The 21363-nt window shown below is 44.4% G+C and overlaps 1 protein-coding gene across 1 annotated transcript in view; it reads right to left on the reverse strand.

Annotated features, from left to right (window-relative positions):
- The window catches only part of Scfd2 (sec1 family domain containing 2), a 305067-nt gene that overhangs the window by 264481 nt on the left and 19223 nt on the right, over window positions 1-21363 (reverse strand). The window contains exon 3 of the mRNA XM_032917168.1: window positions 14710-14837. Within this exon, the coding sequence (XP_032773059.1) occupies window positions 14710-14837 (128 nt within the window). The remainder of the gene's footprint in view (window positions 1-14709; window positions 14838-21363) is intronic.

The following is a 21363-nucleotide window of genomic DNA, read 5'->3' on the forward strand; positions in this document are numbered from 1 at the left end:
CTTTATTACTACCACTGATTTGTACAATGGGTAAAGCTCTGTCTTTCAACAGCCACAGAAGTGAGGAGCAATAGTAACTGCCCGCTTCCCACCTCAACCGAGGTCAAGGGTAAAGAAATACGGTTGAGGTGCAGATGGGAGATTTAAGCTACACATGAGAAAAACATTTCCTGATGGTGATGACTATGAGACACAGAAACAAATTATTAAAAGGGAGAGACCGAGAGAGGGGGAGAAGACCATATAAATCTTCCTCCACAGGGATGTAAAGGGCAGTATATACAGCCATCTGTACAGCAAAGCTTGGATAAAGCACAGCTGCAAACTGATGTCCACTTTATAACGCCATAAATACTCAAGAAGGTTTGAGAGGCGGGCTTTAAGAGTGTGAGTTCTGGTTACACACACTTTTTTAGCCCTGTGTCACAGTAGAAAACAAACTAATTTGAAAAGAGTGTTCAGTTCTATGAAGAGAATCAATTCAATGGGTCCAAAGAAATCTGTCAGAGGGCCTTTTCTGGGCTGATCTGGAGTAAAGCACAACCACCACAGAATCACAGGTCCCAGAGAGAAAAGCAGCAGCTCTCACTGAAGTGACACAAAAGGGTGTAATAGGAAACCACAAGAAACACAGCTTGCTTTTCTACGTAGCTCCTGCATTCCCAGGGCTAACCCTGCCTCAGTAGAGAGCAAAAGACTTCACTATCCAGGCAGAGAAACCAGGAATGTGCCAAAGGAACATTGGTGGGTCCACTCCAATGCAAAGGACCTCTCTAATAAACAGACAGCTATGTTTAGAAGAGGGCAAGTGAAGGAGAGCTCTGAAGACACTACAACAAAGTCTGGATGAACACATAGACCAAAAGGAAGCATCTGGCTCTGCTGTCCCTGCTGCCATTAAAAAAGAAAAGAGAGGGAGGGGAAGGGAAGGAAGGGGAGGAGAAGAGATGGGAGGAAAGGAGAGGGAAGGGGAGGGGAGGGGAAGGAAGGAAAGTGACGAAAACCAGGAGGGCTGGAGGACTAGACCAGCAGTTAAGAGTGCCTGCTGCTTTGGCAATAGTTTCCAGGACCCACGAAATAAATAAAATAAATCTTGAAGACAAAAACCTCAGGAGGGACTTCTCCCTGAAATGAAGTCATACAGGACTCCAGTGGCTGCACTGCTGTGGCAGGACTCCTTCTCTGGAGTCATGCATGGCACAGTTCCAGACCTCAGCTCAGGGCGCGGCCTGGAGCTAACTATGGAGAAATTCACCTAGTCTGATTCCAACAAAGAACTGACAGTGTGTCTTCACACACAGTGGAACACGATGCTGTGTACTGTGTCATCTTGAAACGAGGGCTATTTCTAGGGTGCGTCCCTAGTAAAGGAGCTGACAGTGACCAGGAACCGAGCATCTCTTTGACTGCCATCCTGTACCACAGTCTTATAGGATTGGACACCATTCTCGAGCCAAGCTGCTGCAGCTCACTGCCCTGTGGCAACAAACCTCACAGGAGGCACTGCCCAGACCCCTCCTCTGCCTTTTCATTGCTTGGAGCCTGAGCTCAACTATGAAGATGCACCCTCCCCTAAGCCATTACAAACACAGAACCCAGGGAAGCCCTCAGTCCCAGCCCTGCACAGCCATGTCCCAGCCACAAGCTTGTCCTCTGGCTAGGTCATCCATTTCACTTACTTGCTGTTTTCTCTCTTTCCCATCCCCCATGTTCACTGGCATCTCCATCCCTTCGGGCTTTTTGTATCCAACTGTACTTTCTGTAGTGTTTGCACTTTTTCTTACTAGCTGTTTTTATTGATGTTAGTGTTCTTTACATTTAAAACTTGCATTTTTCTATTCACCTTCATCGTTTATCTAATCTGAGTTTGGTTTTTGCTTTTTACATTTTATTTTGTGTATACACTTTGCCTGTGTGTGTGTGTGTGGTGTGTGTGTGTGTGTGGTGTGTGTGTGTGTGTGTGGTATGTGTGTGTGTGTGTGTGTGTGTGTGTATAAATACCATGTGCATGCCTGATTCCAAATGAGGTCAATAGAGGGCAGAAGGTCCCTGGGACTGGAGGAACAGATGGTTGTGAACCATCATGTGTGTGCTGGGAATGAAACCCAGGTCCCCTGTAGGACATACCCTGCCTCAATAGGGCAGAAGACAAGAACTGGCTTACAAATGTGTCCTGTGACCTCCATGCATGCCCTCACTCACATGCTCATACATACATATGCACACACATGGTAAATAACTAAAATAATATTAAAATAGAAGCTGCCATATGATCTAGCCATGTCACCCTGGGTATACATCCATAGAGTGCTGAGTCAGCAGGCCACAGAGACCCCAGCACGCCCACACTTCCCGCTGCAGTATTCGCAATAGCTAAGAATGGAACTACGCCTACCTATGGACCAACAGGAGATAGAGAAAGATGTACAAACATACAATGGAATCTTACTCGGCTTTAAAGAAAGGTAAAGGCATGGCTTGAAGCTAAAGGGCATTATGTTAACTGAATTCCAGATGCGGAATCTCTATTTAAATGTGTGTGTGCATGTGTGTGCATAAAAGTAAAAAGGAGACCTTGACATCAGCAGATGCTCTCTCAAGGAGAGGGTAGGGAGGAGTAGAGGTGGACTGTGAGAGAGACAGCCCATGAGGAATGAAGGGAGGATCTGCCTCCTGACACTATAATGCCCAGCAAAGCTTTACTTCAGAAATGGAGGAAGATGCTCTTGCCTAGACAAGCAAATTTAGGAAATTGATCCCCACAGGGTGTAGCCCAGGAATCCTGCTCAACTGTTTGAGGTGGGGCCTCTCTCCTTACATGGCCCAGGCAGGTTTAGAACTTACTGTCTAGCTCAGGTTGGTCCCAAATTCATGGCAATCCTGATCCAGTTTTCAAACTGATCTGTCTTAGAGGATTTTTTTCTAGAGAGAGTGACTTCTTTTTTTTTTTTTTTTCTTTTTTTCACTTTTATTTTTTACCTTTTCTCATTTTATATAACACAATTTAAAAACTGTCATTACCGTTGCTTTAGTTGCTCTTCAAGACCTGGAACTAAAACGAACAAACAAACAACAAAACACTCTTTGAGCACACCAACATCAGGCAGAAACAATGATCAGTACTGAACCATCACTGCCAAAACATTATAGATTTTTTTTAATAAGACGTGCGATGATGCAAAATAAAATGAAAACTTGTTAAACTTGTAAACTTTGCCCTAATGGTGAAGAAAGGGAGATGGTTTTGTTTCCCTTTTCCAAGACACCTAGTTCCAGCACTGAGTATTATAATTCACTGAGCAATGCGTGTCCTGAAACCTGTACTTTCTGTTTCTTTTTTTTTTTTCAGAATGTATTTTTTTTTTTTTTTTTTTTTTAATTAACTTGAGTATTTCTTATTTACATTTCGAGTGTTATTCCCTTTCCGGTTTTCGGGCAAACATCCCCCTAATCCCTCCCCTCCCCTTCTTTATGGGTGTTCCCTCCCCATCCTACCCCCATCGCCGCCCCCCCCCAACAATCACGTTCACTGGGGGTTCAGTCTTAGCAGGACCCAGGGCTTCCCTTCCACTGGTGCTCTTACTAGGATATTCATTGCTACCTATGAGGTCAGAGTCCAGGGTCAGTCCATGTATAGTCTTTAGGTAGTGGCTTAGTCCTGGAAGCTCTGTTGCTTGGCATTGTTGTTCATAAGGGGTCTCGTGCCCCTTCGAGCTCTTCCAGTTCTTTCTCTGATTCCTTCAACGGGGGTCCTATTCTCAGTTCAGTGGTTTGCTGCTGGCATTCACCTCTGTATTTGCTGTATTCTGGCTGTGTCGAGAGAGTGACTTCTACATGAACTTCTGATCCTCGTGCCTCTACCCACTCAGTGCTGAGATTACAGCCGTGTACCAACAAGCCAAGTTTATACAGTGCTGGGGACTGAACCTAGGGTTGCATCCATGCTAGGCAAAATTCTGCTACAGCCCCAGCCTTCATTAGAAATTCCTCAAGGGGGGTTGGGGATTTAGCTCAGTGGTAGAGCGCTTGCCTAGCAAGCGCAAGGCACTGGGTTCGGTCCCCAGCTCTGAAAAAAAGAAAAAAGAAAAGAAATTCCTCAAGGAAAGTCTTCATTTAGAAAGGAAATGATGGCAGTTACTATCAGGAAAGTCTCCAAAACCATAAAACTCACGATTAGAGATGAAGACATTTGTCAAAGTCAGAATACTTCACTACTGCAATAGCAGTATGAAAATCTCTTAAGTCTCTAGTATGAACACCAAAAGTTAAATTCTTCCAAAAAAACTGTAGTTAACAGTAAGTTAGAGAAATATACAAAAATATGTTGACTGTAAACACAAAAATATAAATTTAGGAAAAGGGGTAAAAGCCTAGGCATTTGTCTGTGATCAAAGCTGTCATGAGCTTAAAATAGTCTATTATAACAATATGTCTTCTGTGAGCCTCATGGTAACCACAGAACAGAAGACTGCAGCAGATGCACAAACAGGAAAAGACAGGAATTAGAGCTTCACGCTGCATAGAAAACCATAGCACAAAGGTATACAACAAGCAAGGAGTAATGAACCAGAAAACAAGTTTTCACCCAGTAGGAACCTAAATAGGAAGGGTTACAGTGGCCTATAGGAGATTCCTTCTGACTTAAATGACACACATGGACTTAAAATGAAAAGATGAAGAAAGAGCTCATATACATATTGGACAACAGAAAACAAAAATGGTCTATATTTTATATGACAAAATAGTATTCACACCAAGACTGTTGTAAGAAGTGAATATAGGCAGTGTAAATACATCAAGAAGATGAGAGACAGCTTGGTGGTTGAGGGCACTTTCTCTTGCAGAGGGCATGGGTTTGGTTCCCAAAACTCACAGGGCAGTTCACAGCAATTCAAACTGCAGTTCCTCTTCCGAACTCCATGGGGACCAGGTACATGGAGTGGTGCACTTACATGCAAGCAAGATATTCATACACATAAAGTAAACCAATCTTTAAAATGTAGGTATAAATATATAGCAAAACATTAACTAGTTAAAGCAAATATTAATAAATCTAAAAAAAAGATTATTAGGCTCTAGTTTAATAATAGGAGACTTCAGCAGTCTTCTAGCTCTACCCAGTTGCCACCTGGATAAAACCTAAATGTCCTTGATCCTCTTGTGTGATTCCAGGACTTGCTAAAAGAGGCCTCAGCTACCCCACATGCACTCAACACAGTCCTAGTGCACAAGACTAGTACACAAGACTCCATTTGAGAGCTGGGATGCGCCCAGGCCTCAGGCCTCCTGCTTCATGCAGGCACCTTGCTTTTGCATCTGTCTCTTCCCAGTGGCAGAACTCTCCCTATAGAGCTGTAGACAGTCTCTCCTGTGGCTGCCCCTTAAGGGACAAGAATTAGGAAGGGAAGGGATGGTCAGGTAGTCTTTCCTTTTCTATAATGATAAAACCAGGGTTTTTTTTATTATATAATTAATAATTTTATTATTGAGAAGAGGAAACCTAGCACTGGCAGCAAGTGACTCCTGGCACTAGCTATAATACTTGGAATTTTGAGGTTCAGGGAATTCAGACTTTGGTGGCCCAGTGCATCAGAAAAAAGAGGCACCATAACCATATGCTGTGCTTCTGTGGGCAGGCAGGTAGCTACCGAGCATGGACTCCTGCAGTGATGGTGGGAGAGGTGTTCTTCCATTGGCTGCACTTCTGTCAGCATCTTTACCCTGGGGAGAAGCACTGTGGTGGGCAGAGGGTGAGCCTCAGCACTGCGCCAGTCACCCGAGGTTCCATCCCTACACCATCAACAAAATTATGATAAAGAATAATAATTTTGATTAAGTCACAAGATAGACTTAAGAAATGCTGGATTTAAAGATAACTGTTTGTTGTGGCTTGTTGGTCTTTTTCTCCCTCAATGACCTGCTTCCACCTCACTGCAGTGTTAGTGTGAACTGGGGATGAATCACGAGTGCACACTCACAAGTATCGACCATGCTCTAAGGACAAAGCAAGTCCTGATGTCTGCCTGATGTCTTGTTTTCTGAAAAGTTATTTTGCATTTTGTTTTCTATTAAAATGTATTTAGTTTCAAAAACTAATAGACTTCAATGCCCTATTTAGTCCAGTTAGACCTAATGGACATATATAAAACCATTTGTTCAGTAGTGGTGAAATATGTGTGCTTCTCTAGCATGCAAGGAACACTCTGGCAAGAAACATTCTCTCAGAGAGGCACAATATTATAGCACAAAACAAGTCTTAATGAATTCAAGATTGGAATGGTTTGGTGTATGCTTTCCAGCTACAGCAGTGTGACTTACAATCAACAACAAAAGGAATCTTAGAACATTCACAAACATGCAGAAGTTAAACACCACACTCCTCCCAAGAAGCCAATAGATAAACCCAAAAGGGAAATTTAGACATAACTTGGCTCAGAAGTAAGAGCATTTACTGCTCTTCAGTAGATGAGAGTTTAGTTAACAACCTCCTGTAACGCTAGTTCCAGGAAGTGCAACACCGCTGGTCTGCTCTCCATAGGCACCACAAGTGCACACACATGCATGTGAGCACGTGTGCACATGCACACACATACACACACACACACACACACACACACACACACACACACACAATATATATAGTAGTTTGAATAAGAAATACCATACAGAGGCACTAACATTCAACACTTGGCGCTGAGTTGACAGTGATGTCTGGGAAGGTCTAGGAGGTGTGTGCTTGGTAGGGGAGAAAAGCCCTAAAGATTAAAACAGAGGCAGAAGGACACCCATTCAGAGCCTGCCCCACATGTGGCCCATACATATACAGCCACCCAATTAGACAAAATGGATGAAGCAAAGAAGTGCAGAAGTGTAGATCGCTCCTGAGAGACACAGCCAGAATACAGCAAATACATAGGTGAATGCTAGCAACAAACCACTGAACTGAGAATAGGACCCCCGTTGAAGGAATCAGAGAAAGAACTGGAAGAGCTTGAAGGGGCTCGAGACCCCATATGTACAACAATGCCAAGCAACCAGAGCTTCCAGGGACTAAGCCATTACCTAAAGACTATACATGGACTGACCCTGGACTCTGCCCTCATAGGTAGCAATGAATATCCTAGTAAGGGCACCAGTGGAAGGGGAAGCCCTGGGTCCTGCTAAGACTGAACCCCCAGCGAACTAGGCTTTTGCGGGGGGGGCGGTAATGGGGGGAGGTGGGGAGGGAACACCCATAAGGAAGGGAGGGGGAGGGGATGTTTGCCCGGAAACCGGAAAGGGAATAACATTCAAAATGTAAATAAGAAATACTCAAGTTAAAAAAAGAAGAAGAAGAAGAAGAGAAAAGCCCTGAGAGGAGGCTTTGAAGGTTCAAATCTGGAACCATTCGAAGTACGTATCCCTCTCTGTCTCTCTGTCTCTCTCTTTTGTGTGTGTGTGTGTGTGTGTGTGTGTGTGTGTGTGTGTGTGTGTGTGTGTGTTTCTGTGCATGTGTGTCCCTCTATGTGTCTCTGGGCATGTGTCCGTCTCTCTCTGTCACTAATACACACACACAATAAAAATAAAAACTCCTTAGGAAAAATAAGCAAAACTGATCAAAATCTCTGGGACGCAACATTCTAAATGGTAAAGTACACCAATAAAACTTAGAGATCCCAAATAGTCTATCATTGAGTCTCAAGGAACTAGAAAAAGAACAAACCTTAAGTTAGCAGAAAGAAGAATAAAAACGAGCCCAGTGAACAGAAAACCCACTTTCTAAAAAAAGGAGTAAATTCAAGAGTTTCCCATAAGTCAAACTGATCTGACAGAGAGACAGAGAGAGAGAGAGAGAGAGAGAGAGAGAGAGAGAGAGAGAGAGAGAGAGAGAGAGCGCACTCCTCAAGGCATGTGGACATGGCTAAGAATGAGGTACAGAGCTTGTTCTCCACACAAAGCTGGCCTGGATGAGGAGCAATGCAAAAGGGCAGGAGCCTGGTGTTGAACTCAAGACCCAAAGACCAGCAGGTGCCCGTTGTCCTTGTCCTGGGATGCCTGCTCGGCGGGGGTGAAGGTGGTGTGGCTGCACTGATGTGACCGAGGTGACTCACCGCACTGCTCATAAGTATGCTGTGCTCAGTAAGGTCCCAGGCCTGCTTTTCTAACATGACTGTAATACTCGTGTATCTGGGTGGTGGTGAGTTACTTTGATAAGCTCATAGGTGCTAATGAATTGCTTGTGTAAATAACTCCTTTGTTAGTCTCCAGCTCGTTGTTTGTGCTGGACACACAATTATTGTTTACTTATACAAATATGTTCAGTCATTCAAAATGAAGCCTGATAGCTGGGATTTTATATGATATGGAATAATTTGAATAGTCTGCAGCCTGATCTATGCACCCTGCAAGAACTTTAAAAAATATACATAATAATCATGGTGCATGTTTTAAATTTAGTTTCCTGAAACAAGGTCTAGCTCATGATGGCTTGGAATTCTCTACTTCCCTGAGGTTGTCCTCTAATTACTGTTTGTCCTTCACCAGCCTACCAGGCATGGAGATTCCAGGTGTGTATGCACCACCACACCCGGCTTACAATTATGTTTTCAATAAATAAAAATGCTATTTTTATCTTGAACTCTGTATAGTCTCTAGAAAAAATTCACTGAGTTCTACTTCCACTTTTAATTTAATTTACTTCTTAGAGAATTTCATACGTGAGTGCTGTATTAATATAACTTCTACTCCATTCCTCCTGTTCATACTCATTCCCTCCCAAATTCAAGACCCCGTCTACTTTAATTACTATTGTTTTCACTTTACATCCTAATATCTGCCCCCTCTTCCCAGTTCCCCCTCCTATAGTCCTTCCCCCATTTCCTCCTCCCTTCTCTTCTGGGAAGAGCGAGGTCCCCCTAGGTCACCCCACCCTGGCACATCAAATCTTTGCAGGACAAGGTGCATCCTCTCCCACTGAGGCAGGCAATACAGCCCAGTTAGGGGAATGAGATCCGCAGGGCGGTAACAGATTCAAGGACAGCCCCCTCTCTGCTGTTGGGGGCCTACACGAAGACCAAGCTGTACGTGTGCTGCATATGGGCAGGGGCGTGGGTACAGCCCATGCTCGCTCTTTGGTTCAGTCTCGGGGAGCCCCAAAGGTCCAGGTGAGTTGACTCTATTGATCTTCCTGGGGAGTCTCTATCCTCCTCAGGTCCCTCAGTCCTTCCCCCAACTCTCCCACAGGACTCCCCAAGCTCCACTCAGGGTGTGGCTGTGGGTTTGACTGCTGCTGTTACATACACAAACTCTCCCCCTCCATCCAGCTCTCCTCCTAAGTCTGTCTGTTCCTCATATGCTCAAGTGTCTCAGGCTAACCACATGGGATTTGCTGACCTGTCAGGATTGCCTCATTTTAAAGAATTGTGTCAATTTAAACCCCATAGAGTATGGCATCTTTAGAATATGATTGTAAACCACATCAAAGATGTGCCCACAAACCCATGTTCCTGACCCACTGTCAGGCATAGTCAAAACTACGTCGATGATGCTGAAGTTCTGCTACTGTACTGTGTTTGCACTGATGACATACAAATGATGGTGGTCACAAGTGTTGGGGTGACCCAATTAGTGTTGGGGCCTTAACACCAATCAGACAACAGCATGGAATTATACAGCTTCACTTCAGAATGGCCATGATGCAAATGTTACTCATTTGACCAACCTTAGGAACTGACCAGGAGGAGGCAGTAAGTTGGAGGGACAGAAGCATCCTTTGTGCACCTCTACAAAAGCTGGGCAACGAGGAGAAACTGTATTCTGTAAAGTGAACCTAAGAATAAATTCCAGGGATCTAGGAGGGAGAAACAGGATCTAAAAAGCTAGAGAGGGGCTGGAGCTGGCTCCATGGGTAAAGCACTTGCAGCACAGAGCACAGGAGCAAAGCCCTGAGCTCAAGTCCCAAGACTGAGATAAACCTGGCACAGCTCTGTGCCTCTACGACCCCAGTGCACTGGACTGTAGGAAACCTCTGGTCTTATTTGGAGAGTGAGATGTGGAAGTGAGATAAACGCAAAGACCCTAAGGACTACAGAACTCATTAACCGAGCTTGATCTGCAAGGTGTAATCAATGGTGACAAATCAATAGAGCAGCAGAGTGAAGTAAGGGAAGAAGGCAAGAACCTATTAGAAAGACAAAGGCATCGGAAATGCAGAGACATGAGGACAACAGTGGAAAATTCCAAGGAAGGAGACGTGACAGATGCCCAGAGAAAACAGTGGAACAAAAACATCAGAAAGGAAATCTGTAAACATAACAGTCCCACAGCACGCTAAAGCAGGAATGCTGACTGCTTCTTTCTGTCCAGCCCACGCCCATCAGGCAACCATTCACCAAATCAACAAGTACCACGCTACCTGTCATGTACTGAGTTCCTCAGGTGGCCAGTGAGACTGTGACTTAGACACTGCCTGGAAAGGTTTTAGGTTAACGCACAGTACACTGTGGCAAGTATTAAGGAAAGAGTGGTGGCTCCTTGGGACCAGAGTAACCAAGAAAGGGGAAATTACATGTCAACTCCACAGAGAAAGCAACAGCACATCAGGTCACAGAAAATAACCCAGATTTTATACTGAGACACAAAGACATAAGACTGTGTCCACACATGCTCGGGACTGCATGCTGGAAAGTGAGTAATATAGGTGAACGCTGTGGCAGGAAAATGATGCAAGTTTTAAAGAAGGGACTTTTCACTGAGCATAAGCTAAGAAAAATTGAAGTGTTAATAAATAACAGAAAAGGAGGGAACACGAGAAACCGCACACTGACAAGAAGGCTGCTCACTGCCTAACCCACTTGTGTCTCTCTAGTTAGCACCTGACTGAGGATGAGGGCAGGAAGGCCTATGAAGGCAGTCATGGCAGCCTCCAGAAGCATGGTAAGAGGAGAGAAAGCAGCCCTGCAGGAACAAGCAAATGAACATACTCAGACAAAGGGAACTGGCTCTGAGAAGTCTCCCAGGAGGAACAGAGAGCGAAGAGAGAAAGCAGGGGCGGTCCCGGCAACTTCAGGAGGTAATGTGGGTCCCTTGGGGGAAGCTGAGCAAGGGGATAACACAATGATAGCTGCACATATAGCAGTGTGGACACCCTGTCTGAACTCCTCTCTCATCATCATCATCATCACCACCACCGTCATCATCGTCATCGTCATCATCTCCCCCCTCTCTGACACACACACATACACACATAAAACACACACTCCTCTTAATGACAAAATTCTATGTAATAAAGTAAAAGAAAATATATGTGACCAAGACACAGCTTGTATCTAGGCCCACCCTCACCCCTACCTCCCACCCCCCAAAAAAATGGTGAAGGTAAGGGCCAAGATGAGGAAGGAGTCCTCCGCACTGCTCGGAGCCACGCCCACATTCTAGGAAACAGATACTTTCCCCAGTTTGGGGGTAAATTCAAGCTGGCTAATAAGTCATAGAAGTGTGAGTCACCTGCAAATATAAGTGACTGTGTATCCTTCACAGACTGGGAAGTGAAGCTACAGAAACACAATGCCCAGCATAGCAGCGGAGGACAAGCTAAGAAGGGCTGAGGAAGCCGACCTCCCAGTCAGTGGGCTGGGGAAAGCCTCAGGCAAAGGCTTCAGCATCCAGCCTGCACTTGACTAAGAAGACCGAAACGAGCCTGCCTGTCTTGCTTCCATGCTCCTGACCATGATGCTCATAGACTCATCCTCTGAATCTGTAAGCAAGGCCCCGAATAAATGATTTTTTTATTTAAAAAAGAAAAAAGAAAAACGCAGCCCCCAACTATAAGCAGAGGTCTCGAGCTTGCATGCACGGAGGTGAAAGAAAGGACACTAATGTTTCACTGCGCTCTAATGGGGTGTTCCTGCCACAAGTCCAACACTGGAGAGCACATCCCTTCTGCAGAGCAAAGATCAGGCCCTGAAGACCCTTTAGGCACAGTGGACCTCTGGAGAGAGGCATGCTGGGAAACCTGCCATAGGAATTTCTATGGCCTTTGTGGGTTGAAACGAATGTATTTCTTAGGGTCTATCTATTTGTTTTCTTACTTTTAGAAGACATTTTTCCTCGTACGAAAATCACTGCAAAAAATACAATTCCCTTTCCAGTGTTTTAGAAATCACTTCTCTGGAATGTATCTACTTAACTGACAATTTAATAACAAACTCTCAGTGAGATGACAGATATTTAGCTATAGAATGATAAAATGAAGTTTTTGTTTTGTTTTAGCAATTACTTTTATCATTGAAGAGAACACAGTTTAGATCTATTAGTGTTCATACTGCAGGGGGTGGGGGATTTTATATTGATCTGAGGATTCCAGCAGGGAAAACCATCTCATAAATTTAAATACTGAGGAATCCTTGTTCTAGAACCAAAGCTGTTTAATGTCTCAAAAAACACACACCACAAGCTTTGATTGAAGGCAGAAAAGTTCATACTTTAGTAACCTTTGCAACAGAGGCCAGGGAGTCCTGAGGGCGTTTACTTTCTTTCTGACTGCTGCAGTTCAAATCCCCAACACTGACCCAGTATGACCAGTACGTAACTATGAATAAGCCGGCTGAAAGGCAGTTTTCAAATACTGATGTCTCGATGCATCAGAAACTTCAGTTCTTTTCCTAACTTCTCATGGTTCTAGGTCTGTATGTGGGAATGAGGCCCACAAGAAATCCTGTCTGGTGACAGTAAGCAGAAGTGGATCACCACACTGCCTTATCTGACTAGACGGACTTGGCACAGGCATGGAGCATGAGCTGACCCTGCTAACAATCCACTGTCTCTTTCTTCCCCACAACCCCCACCTCCTCTGTCTGGAGTTTGGGGATAAAGAAAAGTATGTTATCTTTTTTGGGGGTTGTGGGAGTTGATAAATTTGAATTCTTTGTGGAATTACTCAGGATGCTTTGCTGGATGTTTTTAAAAATTTCTGGCTTTGGTTATTTTCAAAGACAGAGCTCTTGAGAAAAGTAAAGTTTATTGATCTTTAAAGAGTCTAGTGTTGAGATATAAAATTTGATTTATGTTCTATGATAAACATCATAAGGTTTGCCACTAAAACACAGTATAAATCATCATCAGGATCTTCTAAGCACTCTGCCCTTTCTTAATTCACAATAGGAATTAGTCCTTGTTTTGCTGTACTTCTGAGTATGGAACTCCAAGCTAAACAAACGTACAGGATTGTGGTGAGGAAGGTGGCAACGAGCCCAGCACAGCAGTTCATCCCAGTGCTGGGGAGCTAAGGAAAGAGGAGTCTGTGTTGAGACCAGTCAAGGGGAAGGGGGCAGGATGGTGGGCTACCGGATAAGCTGGACTTGTACAGAGTGAACTGTGCATCCCTAGTCCCACATAAAAGCCTGGCATGTGATCTCCATGCTCAAGAAGTAGAGCTAAGGGATTCCTATCCAACCTGCCTCTGTAAATAGGATGGGAAGTTCTGAAGTAAGATAGCCATTGACGTCAATCTTTGAGCTTCATGTGCATGTGTACCTATACATATACATATGCCAATGTAGTCAAACATTGCACATAAATAGACACATACCACAGTTAAAAACAACAAAGAGAAAGAATAAAAGGAAGCAGGAACAAGAACAAGTCTGGGTGAGAGTTTTGACTGTGGGCTGGCAATCCCACTCCTCACTTGATGCCCTGTCTTTCTGATGGAGTTTGACTCTACAAGTTCCCTCTCCCCATTGTTAGGCATTTCATCTAAGGTCCCTCCATCTGAGTCCTGAGAGTCTCTCACCTCCCAGGTCTCTGGTACATTCTAGATGGTCCCCCTACCTCTACCTCCCAAGGTTGCCTCTTTTCATTCTTTCTGCTGGCCCTCTTCCATACCTGATCATCTTCCCCTTTTCCTCTCCCTGTCCCCTCTCCCACCCAGGCCCCTCCCTCCCTGCCCCCCAAGTGAGACTGGAACATTCTCACTTGGGCCCTAGAGAAGAGCCTGAGGGAAAGGAGGTCCAGTGACTGACCCAAATTGGGATCCAGCTCAAGGGGAGGCTCCAAGACCTGACGCTATTACCGATAATATGCTTATAGACAGGACTCTAACATGGCTGTCCTCTGAGAGGCCCAAGAAGCAGCTGACTGAGACAGATGCCAATACTTACAACCAACCAATGGCAGAAGCCAGGGATCCCTGTGGTTGAATTAGGGAAAGGCTGGAAGAAGCTGAGGAGGAGGGCGACCCCATAGGAAGCAGCCTCAATTAACCTGGCCCCTCAAGGTCTCTCAGACACTGGGCCACCACCAGGCAGCACACACCAGCCGGTCTGAGGCCCCTGACACATACAGAGCAGAGGACTGGCAGGTCTGGCCTCAGTGAGAGAAGATGCCCTTAACCCTCAGGAGACTGAAGCCCCAGGGAGTGTGGAGGCCTGGCAGGATGTGTGGTGGTGGCCTGGGGTGGGGTGGGGGGTTGGGGACATCCTCTTGGAGACAGGGGAGGAAGAATGGGGTGAGGACCTGTGGGAGGGCAGACAGGGAGAAGGATAATGACGACTGGACTGTAAAAAAAAATTAAAGATAATTTTTAAAAAAGGGAAGCAGGGAAAAGAGAAGATAGAAAGCCAGGAAGGCAGGAACCGGAACGGACAAACACCAGGATGGGCTGGAAGCTACAGCCTTGCTTCTGCTGAAAACGGGCAGGACTTCTGCTGCCTCCAGGGAGGCAAGGCTTACCCATACTCATCTTGATGGGCAGGTTCTCCCTGCTGGCTGCTTCCACTAGATGTCTCCGGACCTCCATCACCGCCTCTTTGTGCTTGGTGTTCAGTAAGGCTTCCCAGAGGGCCTTGGCTGAGGCATCACTGCAGAAACACAAACCAGCTTAGAGTCAATTCCTACTGGGACATGGGAAGGACGAAGAAATGAAAACCTCCAGCATTTCCTCATGAGTGCTAATACCATCGCTCCCACTGGTAAGTATTAACCAGATACAGGATATCTAATTTATTTAATGAGCAGAGTATTGAGGAATTAAGGAGACAACATAATCAGGATAAAAAGGAGAAGAAAGGCTACATTGTTCAATCAAAGTATGAGAAAATAAATCTATGTATTATATATACTTTTGGAGACTTTTCACTTGAAAGTAGCTCACGGTGCAATTTATTGCTAAAGAAACATGAATGTCACAAAAGACAAAATTGAATGTAAGGCTAAAAACAACCTATTAGTAACATCAATTGACATGGCATAGTGTCTGAGAAACACAGAGAAATCCTCACTGAGAATTCTTGTACAGAGTTTCAATGCACTTCCTAGCCGCCGACTTCCGGGTGAGTAAGAATGAGGGCTAGCACGCGGTAGCAGGCACTGAAGTATCCCACTCCAGGCACCCAGTAGGAAGGAAGGAAGGATGCCCTGTGGATGCCTTTACAATCATCTGTTGATAGCAGCGCCAAGCACTGCAGTATGCAGGCTCTCATCTGCGTTCACTCCCCAGTAGCTCTCTGTGTCATCTGCCATGCCTGTCCCCGTTATAAATGGGCACAGTGTTCACTCCGGAAGGCCGCTGCCATGAAGCCAAGTATACGCATTTGTAATAACGTTTTCAGCGCTCAATATACAGGAAACAAGGGTGACTTTTGTCCTTTCCTAAAGACATCTTCTACCCAAAAAGCCCCCTAACTCACACTAACCTCTCAGTAGAGAGTAATCGCTTTTATTATCACTACTGTTCCACAGTGAAGTAACATCTTACATTCAAAACTGTAACTTCTCTGACGGTCAGCTTAGCTACCAACCTGACAGACTAAGAGATACAGAAAACCAGGAAAGAACTTTCCATGTATCTGTGAGGATGTTTCTAGAGGGTCAGTGAGCTGAGCAGGGAAAACCTGACTTGCTTGTGGGCTCCACTGCCCAATATGTTGGGCGCTGGACAGAACTAGAAATGAAAGGAAGAGGAGGCGCTCAGGCCTCGGCTTGAGCCCTAGTGTGGCATTCTGCCGCTCTTGCCACCGCTTACAGGTAATACGTTCTACATCCAGCTCTTGAATGCTCGCTCACATCAGCGTCTTACAGGGAGCTCTGAAGCCTCCATCCTTGGCCTGGACTAGACCTTGCCTCTAACTCCTCCCCCACTTTGTTCTGAGGCACCCAGCTTCCTCAACAGAGGGAGCGACTGAACTCCCAGTCTACAGCTGTAGAAGTCCTTTTTCTAATTACATACTGGGTTTTGGTGTTCCTCTAAAGGACCCTAACAGAACCCTGCATTTATTATCTTCAGATTTAATTACATGAGCATGTAAATTACATGTCATGCCCTATATGTAATACCATACAGATAAAAATAAACTTTCAGTGACTTAAAATATGGAAGCTTACATATTTATAACACATAAGCAAAGACATTCCAAAACACGTGACATGAGTTTCACTGATGAGTAAGTAGACTCTATCTAATTTAATGCTATCTGGGAGGACAGTGACTGAGAGTAGCTTCTTCTGCAAACACGCTAGTACAAAGGAACTACAGCTCTAACTGCGGCCAAAGGAAGGCATCACGCCTCTGCTCAGAGGGGAATGCGTATCATGGCAGAGCTACAAAGAGGGGAAAGGAGCATTTTGGAACATTCAAGCAGATATGTAAGAGACCTAAGACGGTTTTGCTCCTTCCAAGGGGTGAGACAAAGACAGTCCACCATAATTCAAAAGTATGTTTCTTTGCTTTGGGGTTTTCCAGAGGACACCGATTCCTCTAAAGAGTGGAATGCAATCGGGAACCACTGAGGAGAGCTGAGCAGCCCCTTTACACAGTCAGCCTCCCAAACTCGCGGTCCACAATAGCACCTATCTTTCCCGTCAGAATTACTCTCTCCAGATCCAGGTCTCAACACAGGAGCTCCAGAGTAGAGCACCACTACCCTCTTCCTTTCCCTCAGAGTATTCATCTCATCAATACAGTGCATCTCCAAGGTCGCAGTGGACCAACATTGCTGAGACTTCCCAGTAGCTTACAGAAGTCACTAAGACGCATGCTCCAGAGTCAAAAAGGTTGTGTGGAAACTCCAAATATTGTCCCCACTACCCAACCCAGACATATGGCCTGTGGTGCCATCCTCTTAAGCATAGGACTTCTTTCTCTTCTTTTCCAAGAACTTTCTTCCTCAAACAGTGCCTACCTCACAGGTCTCTTCTAAAATGAAATCTTATCAGAGAGAGAGCACAACGAGGAAGTCATCCAGGCTTTATGTGGGCCCTCTCACCTCCTCCCTCGGCCATACTGACCCCCTGATCTCTATACCGCCATTAGACTTGTTGTATCTTCCCATGTTTAATTGTCCCATAGCTTGCTCATGAAAGAAGTACTTCTATAAAACCAGGGACTCTGTCTGACTCACTGCCTCATCACCTTAAAATGGGGCCAAGTCTGTGGTAGGTCTCTCAATAAATATTAAGTAAATTAAACTGTAAGTAGGATAAGCCGGTGTATCTAATTAATTCTCTACTTCCCTCATCTCTCTCCTCTAAAAGGAAAGCAATATGAATGACTTCACAGATTCAATTTGAGAATATGTACACAAGCTCTTCTCATTTCCCAGACTAAGTTTGGCTGCTGCTGCTGCTGCCGCCATTACTACTGTGACTGAATGGCTTACAGTGGGGCTTAATATACATGGCAAATCACTTAATTATCAAATGTTTTCATTCATAAATTCTTAGCCATGCACACTCACTCACTCCAGATTTATACTCTATGACTCTTGTGTACTAAAATACCTTAGAAAAACATAGATTTTTCTGAGATTCCTAACATTGACACATAGGTCATGTTTCCTTAAAATCTGTTTCGTTGATACAGTTTTGTCTGATTTCAGAATGTGTGCTTCCTGTTCTAAGAGTTTGTTTGTTTTCTCCCATGATTATTCTGTGTGTGTGTTATGCACATGTGCTGTGTGTATAGATGCAGGCACATGCTTGAAAGTTAGAAGACAACTTTTAAAGAGTTGGTGTTCTCCTTCCTCTGATGTGGGTATAACTTAGGGCATCAGACCATACAGCAAACGCCTTTAACTGCTGAGCCATCTTGCCAGCTCTTAAAAAGTTTCTCTTTTTAAATAATTTTATTTATGTGTATGGGTGTTTCACCTACATGTATGTCTATCTGACATGTGCATGCAGTGCCTGCAGAGGTGAGAAGAGGGCATTGGAGCCGCTGGAACTGGAATTACAAACCATCGCTACCTACCATGTGGATGCTGAAAATGGAGTCAGACAGAGCAACCAGCGCTCTTCCGTCTCTCCACACATTCTGAGAAACTTCTACACTACCACGCTATCAAAGATGGACATCCTAAGTTTCCCAAGCAAATATCCACCAGCTAATTTGGGTGGTATGAATAAATGCTAAGGACAATCAAGCTATACAACATTAGTAACTGTTTTTTACTGCTGTGACCAGCTGTGTGACAGGATGTAACTTGGAAGAGGCTTTATTTTGGATTAGCGATTAGGGGAATACATCACTTCAGGGGAGACATATCACTGGGAACTTGAAGTACCTGGTTAGATTATGTCTCAGTCAGGAAACAGATTCAGTTCAATGTCTTTTGTTTTCTTAAGTGTGGGATCTGGCCCATAGGAAGCTGCCACACACATTCAGATGGACTTCCCTCCTAAGTTACCCTTGTCTGAAACACCAACACATATATCTCTCTGTATGACTCCAAACCTCACCAAGTTGAGAACCAAGAATAACCATAAAAATCCACTCCTTAGCAACTCAATCCCCAAATATATTTAAACCTTAGCAGCTTAACTCTGTCCTCAAATGTTCATTAACATCTTACAATGCACAATACATTTAGTTCATCTGTAAAGTTAACAGTTCTAATATTGTTCCAATGCCCAAAGTCTCTTCTGTGACTCAAGGCATCATAAGATCCTCTAAAATCAAAAGGCCAGTTAAATATTTCTATTATATAATGGCACATTCCAACGAGGAAGAATGCAGGCATAGCAAGGAAATATTAAACCTAAGAATGACCAAAAGCAGCAGAGCAAATACCAAAGCCTGCAGCTCCATGTCTACTCTCTGGGTTTGTGGTTGCACCACCTGGACGCCAGCGAACTTGAGCAGCCCCACCCCTCTAATTTTGCTGTCTATAACACAGTCTGCAACACACTTGCTCCTCTCTTGGGCTGGCTCTCCTCTGCTTCCTCAGTGTATGGCTCATGGTCCTGGCACCTCCAACATCCTGGGATCTCCATAGTAACATAGGCTTCCTGGTCAGTTTGATGTAATGACCCCTTAGGACCTCCTTACAGAGAACCCAATCCTATTAGGGAATCCAATTCTCTTATACATTGACAGGCCTCAGCAGCTTCCTAGAATTTTGGTGAAAGTCTCTATGACCCTAAATGCCTTGCTTGTATGCCCAAAAACTAGCACTATTAGATGACACTGCCAAATTCTGCTGCCAAGTAAAGATATCTGATAGCCACTCATCCCACACACGCACTTCTATTACAGCACTACACTCTCTGCGCCTTAGAAGCTAAACTTGGAAATATGGAGAAATCAAGTTGCTATTAATCAGAAAACTTCCTTCCTCCCTGCTAGCTAGCTTCCACAGTATTAGAAGGTACTCTACATGTTGCAGAGGGCAGAGAATAACCAAAGTCTTACCCAGCTGTGTCCCCAGGAACTACAGAAATGATCGGTGTGACAAGACATGAAAAACATGTACAATGATCACAAGGATGCTATGAGAGTGGCCAACTGCTTTCTGAGTGAATTTAAAGCCTCCTCCACAGGAGGAAACACATTCCTGATACTATAAATCTGGTCAAAATGGGAGCTGGGGGAGCAACGGCCCCAGAGGTACGCTCTTTACTATTATTGTGGTAAATGGGCAAATTACCAAACAACCCTCTAGATTCACTCTTTAGTAGCCTGGATTAGTGCAGCTCTCAAACCTTATCAGGTAAGTTTCTTTGTGCAATGGATGGTGGTCATTGGCACAAGTCTCCAGCAATTACAGCTACTTTGTCTGCACTAGCTGTGTTAGGAACTTTACACTCACTCAAGGCTCCTTTCATCAACAAGCTGTACAGCGCTCACCCGCAGTCTCCTGCTGTATAACTAAGAACAGGAAACGGTAATCACACAACAACCTGGATGCTAAGTTGTCTTCAAAGGTCCTGCCAAAGGCAAATGTGTTCATTACTTTTAACTCAGCCTCACTCAGATTCTCAGGACCAAAGCGGAATGTAGCCAGCTTATTTGCCAAGATGTAACACTACTGATCTCCACAAAGACTCCCCAGCAGAGTCCTTACTGCCTTCTGGGACCACGTGATCCAGACCTCCACTGTCACATTCCCATCAGCATGTCCCTTTAAGCAATGCTACTACAACCTCAATGAAGTACCTACTAGTAGAACCTATTTACACCTAATCTAGGCCCTTCACGTCCTATTTTAAACTTACTTCATCTTGCTCAGTCTTTTCTCTTAAGTTCTAGAACAGCTAATCAACATCTTTCTAATAAGTCTGACCTAAAAAAGCTTTTTTTTCATTACTACATAAGATTTCTATGGAGCAGAAGAAATGGCTCAGCAGTTAAGAGGACCTGCTGCTCTCCAGAGTGCCAAAGTTCAGCTCCCAACACCTAAGTGACAGCTCACAACCGTCTGTAATTCTAGCTCCCTCATGACCTCTGTGGACACACCCTACACACACACACACACACACACACACACACACACACACACACACACACACACACACCCTTTTTAAATCTTTTTTAAGGATTTTTGAAACATAAATAAAACATAGTTTTAAAGTTTATTTTCAAGTACTACCATGACATTCTATTTTGAAAGCACTTTAGAATTATTAAAGCCTATTTCTTTAGTCTTCTCCTCAGGAGGTCATGGCCACTAACTCAATCTAAAGAGCCACAGAGACACCAATCGCCTGACTAACCACACTCAGTCTGAAAATGGTGAAATTGGGGATCATGTTCAGGAAACGAACTTCTAAATTCAGTGAAAAACTATCAAAGAGAGTCCATTAGGCAGAATGTGGATTATTTTCAATAGTTTATGCTGTATTCTTTTCAAATCCTTAACTTCCTCAATATCCACTACTCTTTAAATTGGCACATGGGCCTTATACAGGACAGAATACACAAATGAAGACTGAAGTAACGTGTGTGTTTACAAGGCACGGGCACTCCAGGCAACCAGGCCCTAAGCAAGGGACTGAGGGCAAACAAGAACACATCCAAATGCCCCACCATCATCTAACAGACAGCCTGACCACTGTCACATATGGGTCACACGTAAACCAGCCCCCACTGCCCTACCCACAGCCTGCCATTGC

The sequence above is a fragment of the Rattus rattus genome, chromosome 11, assembly GCF_011064425.1.
Source record: "Rattus rattus isolate New Zealand chromosome 11, Rrattus_CSIRO_v1, whole genome shotgun sequence".
Taxonomy (NCBI): Eukaryota; Metazoa; Chordata; class Mammalia; order Rodentia; family Muridae; genus Rattus; species Rattus rattus.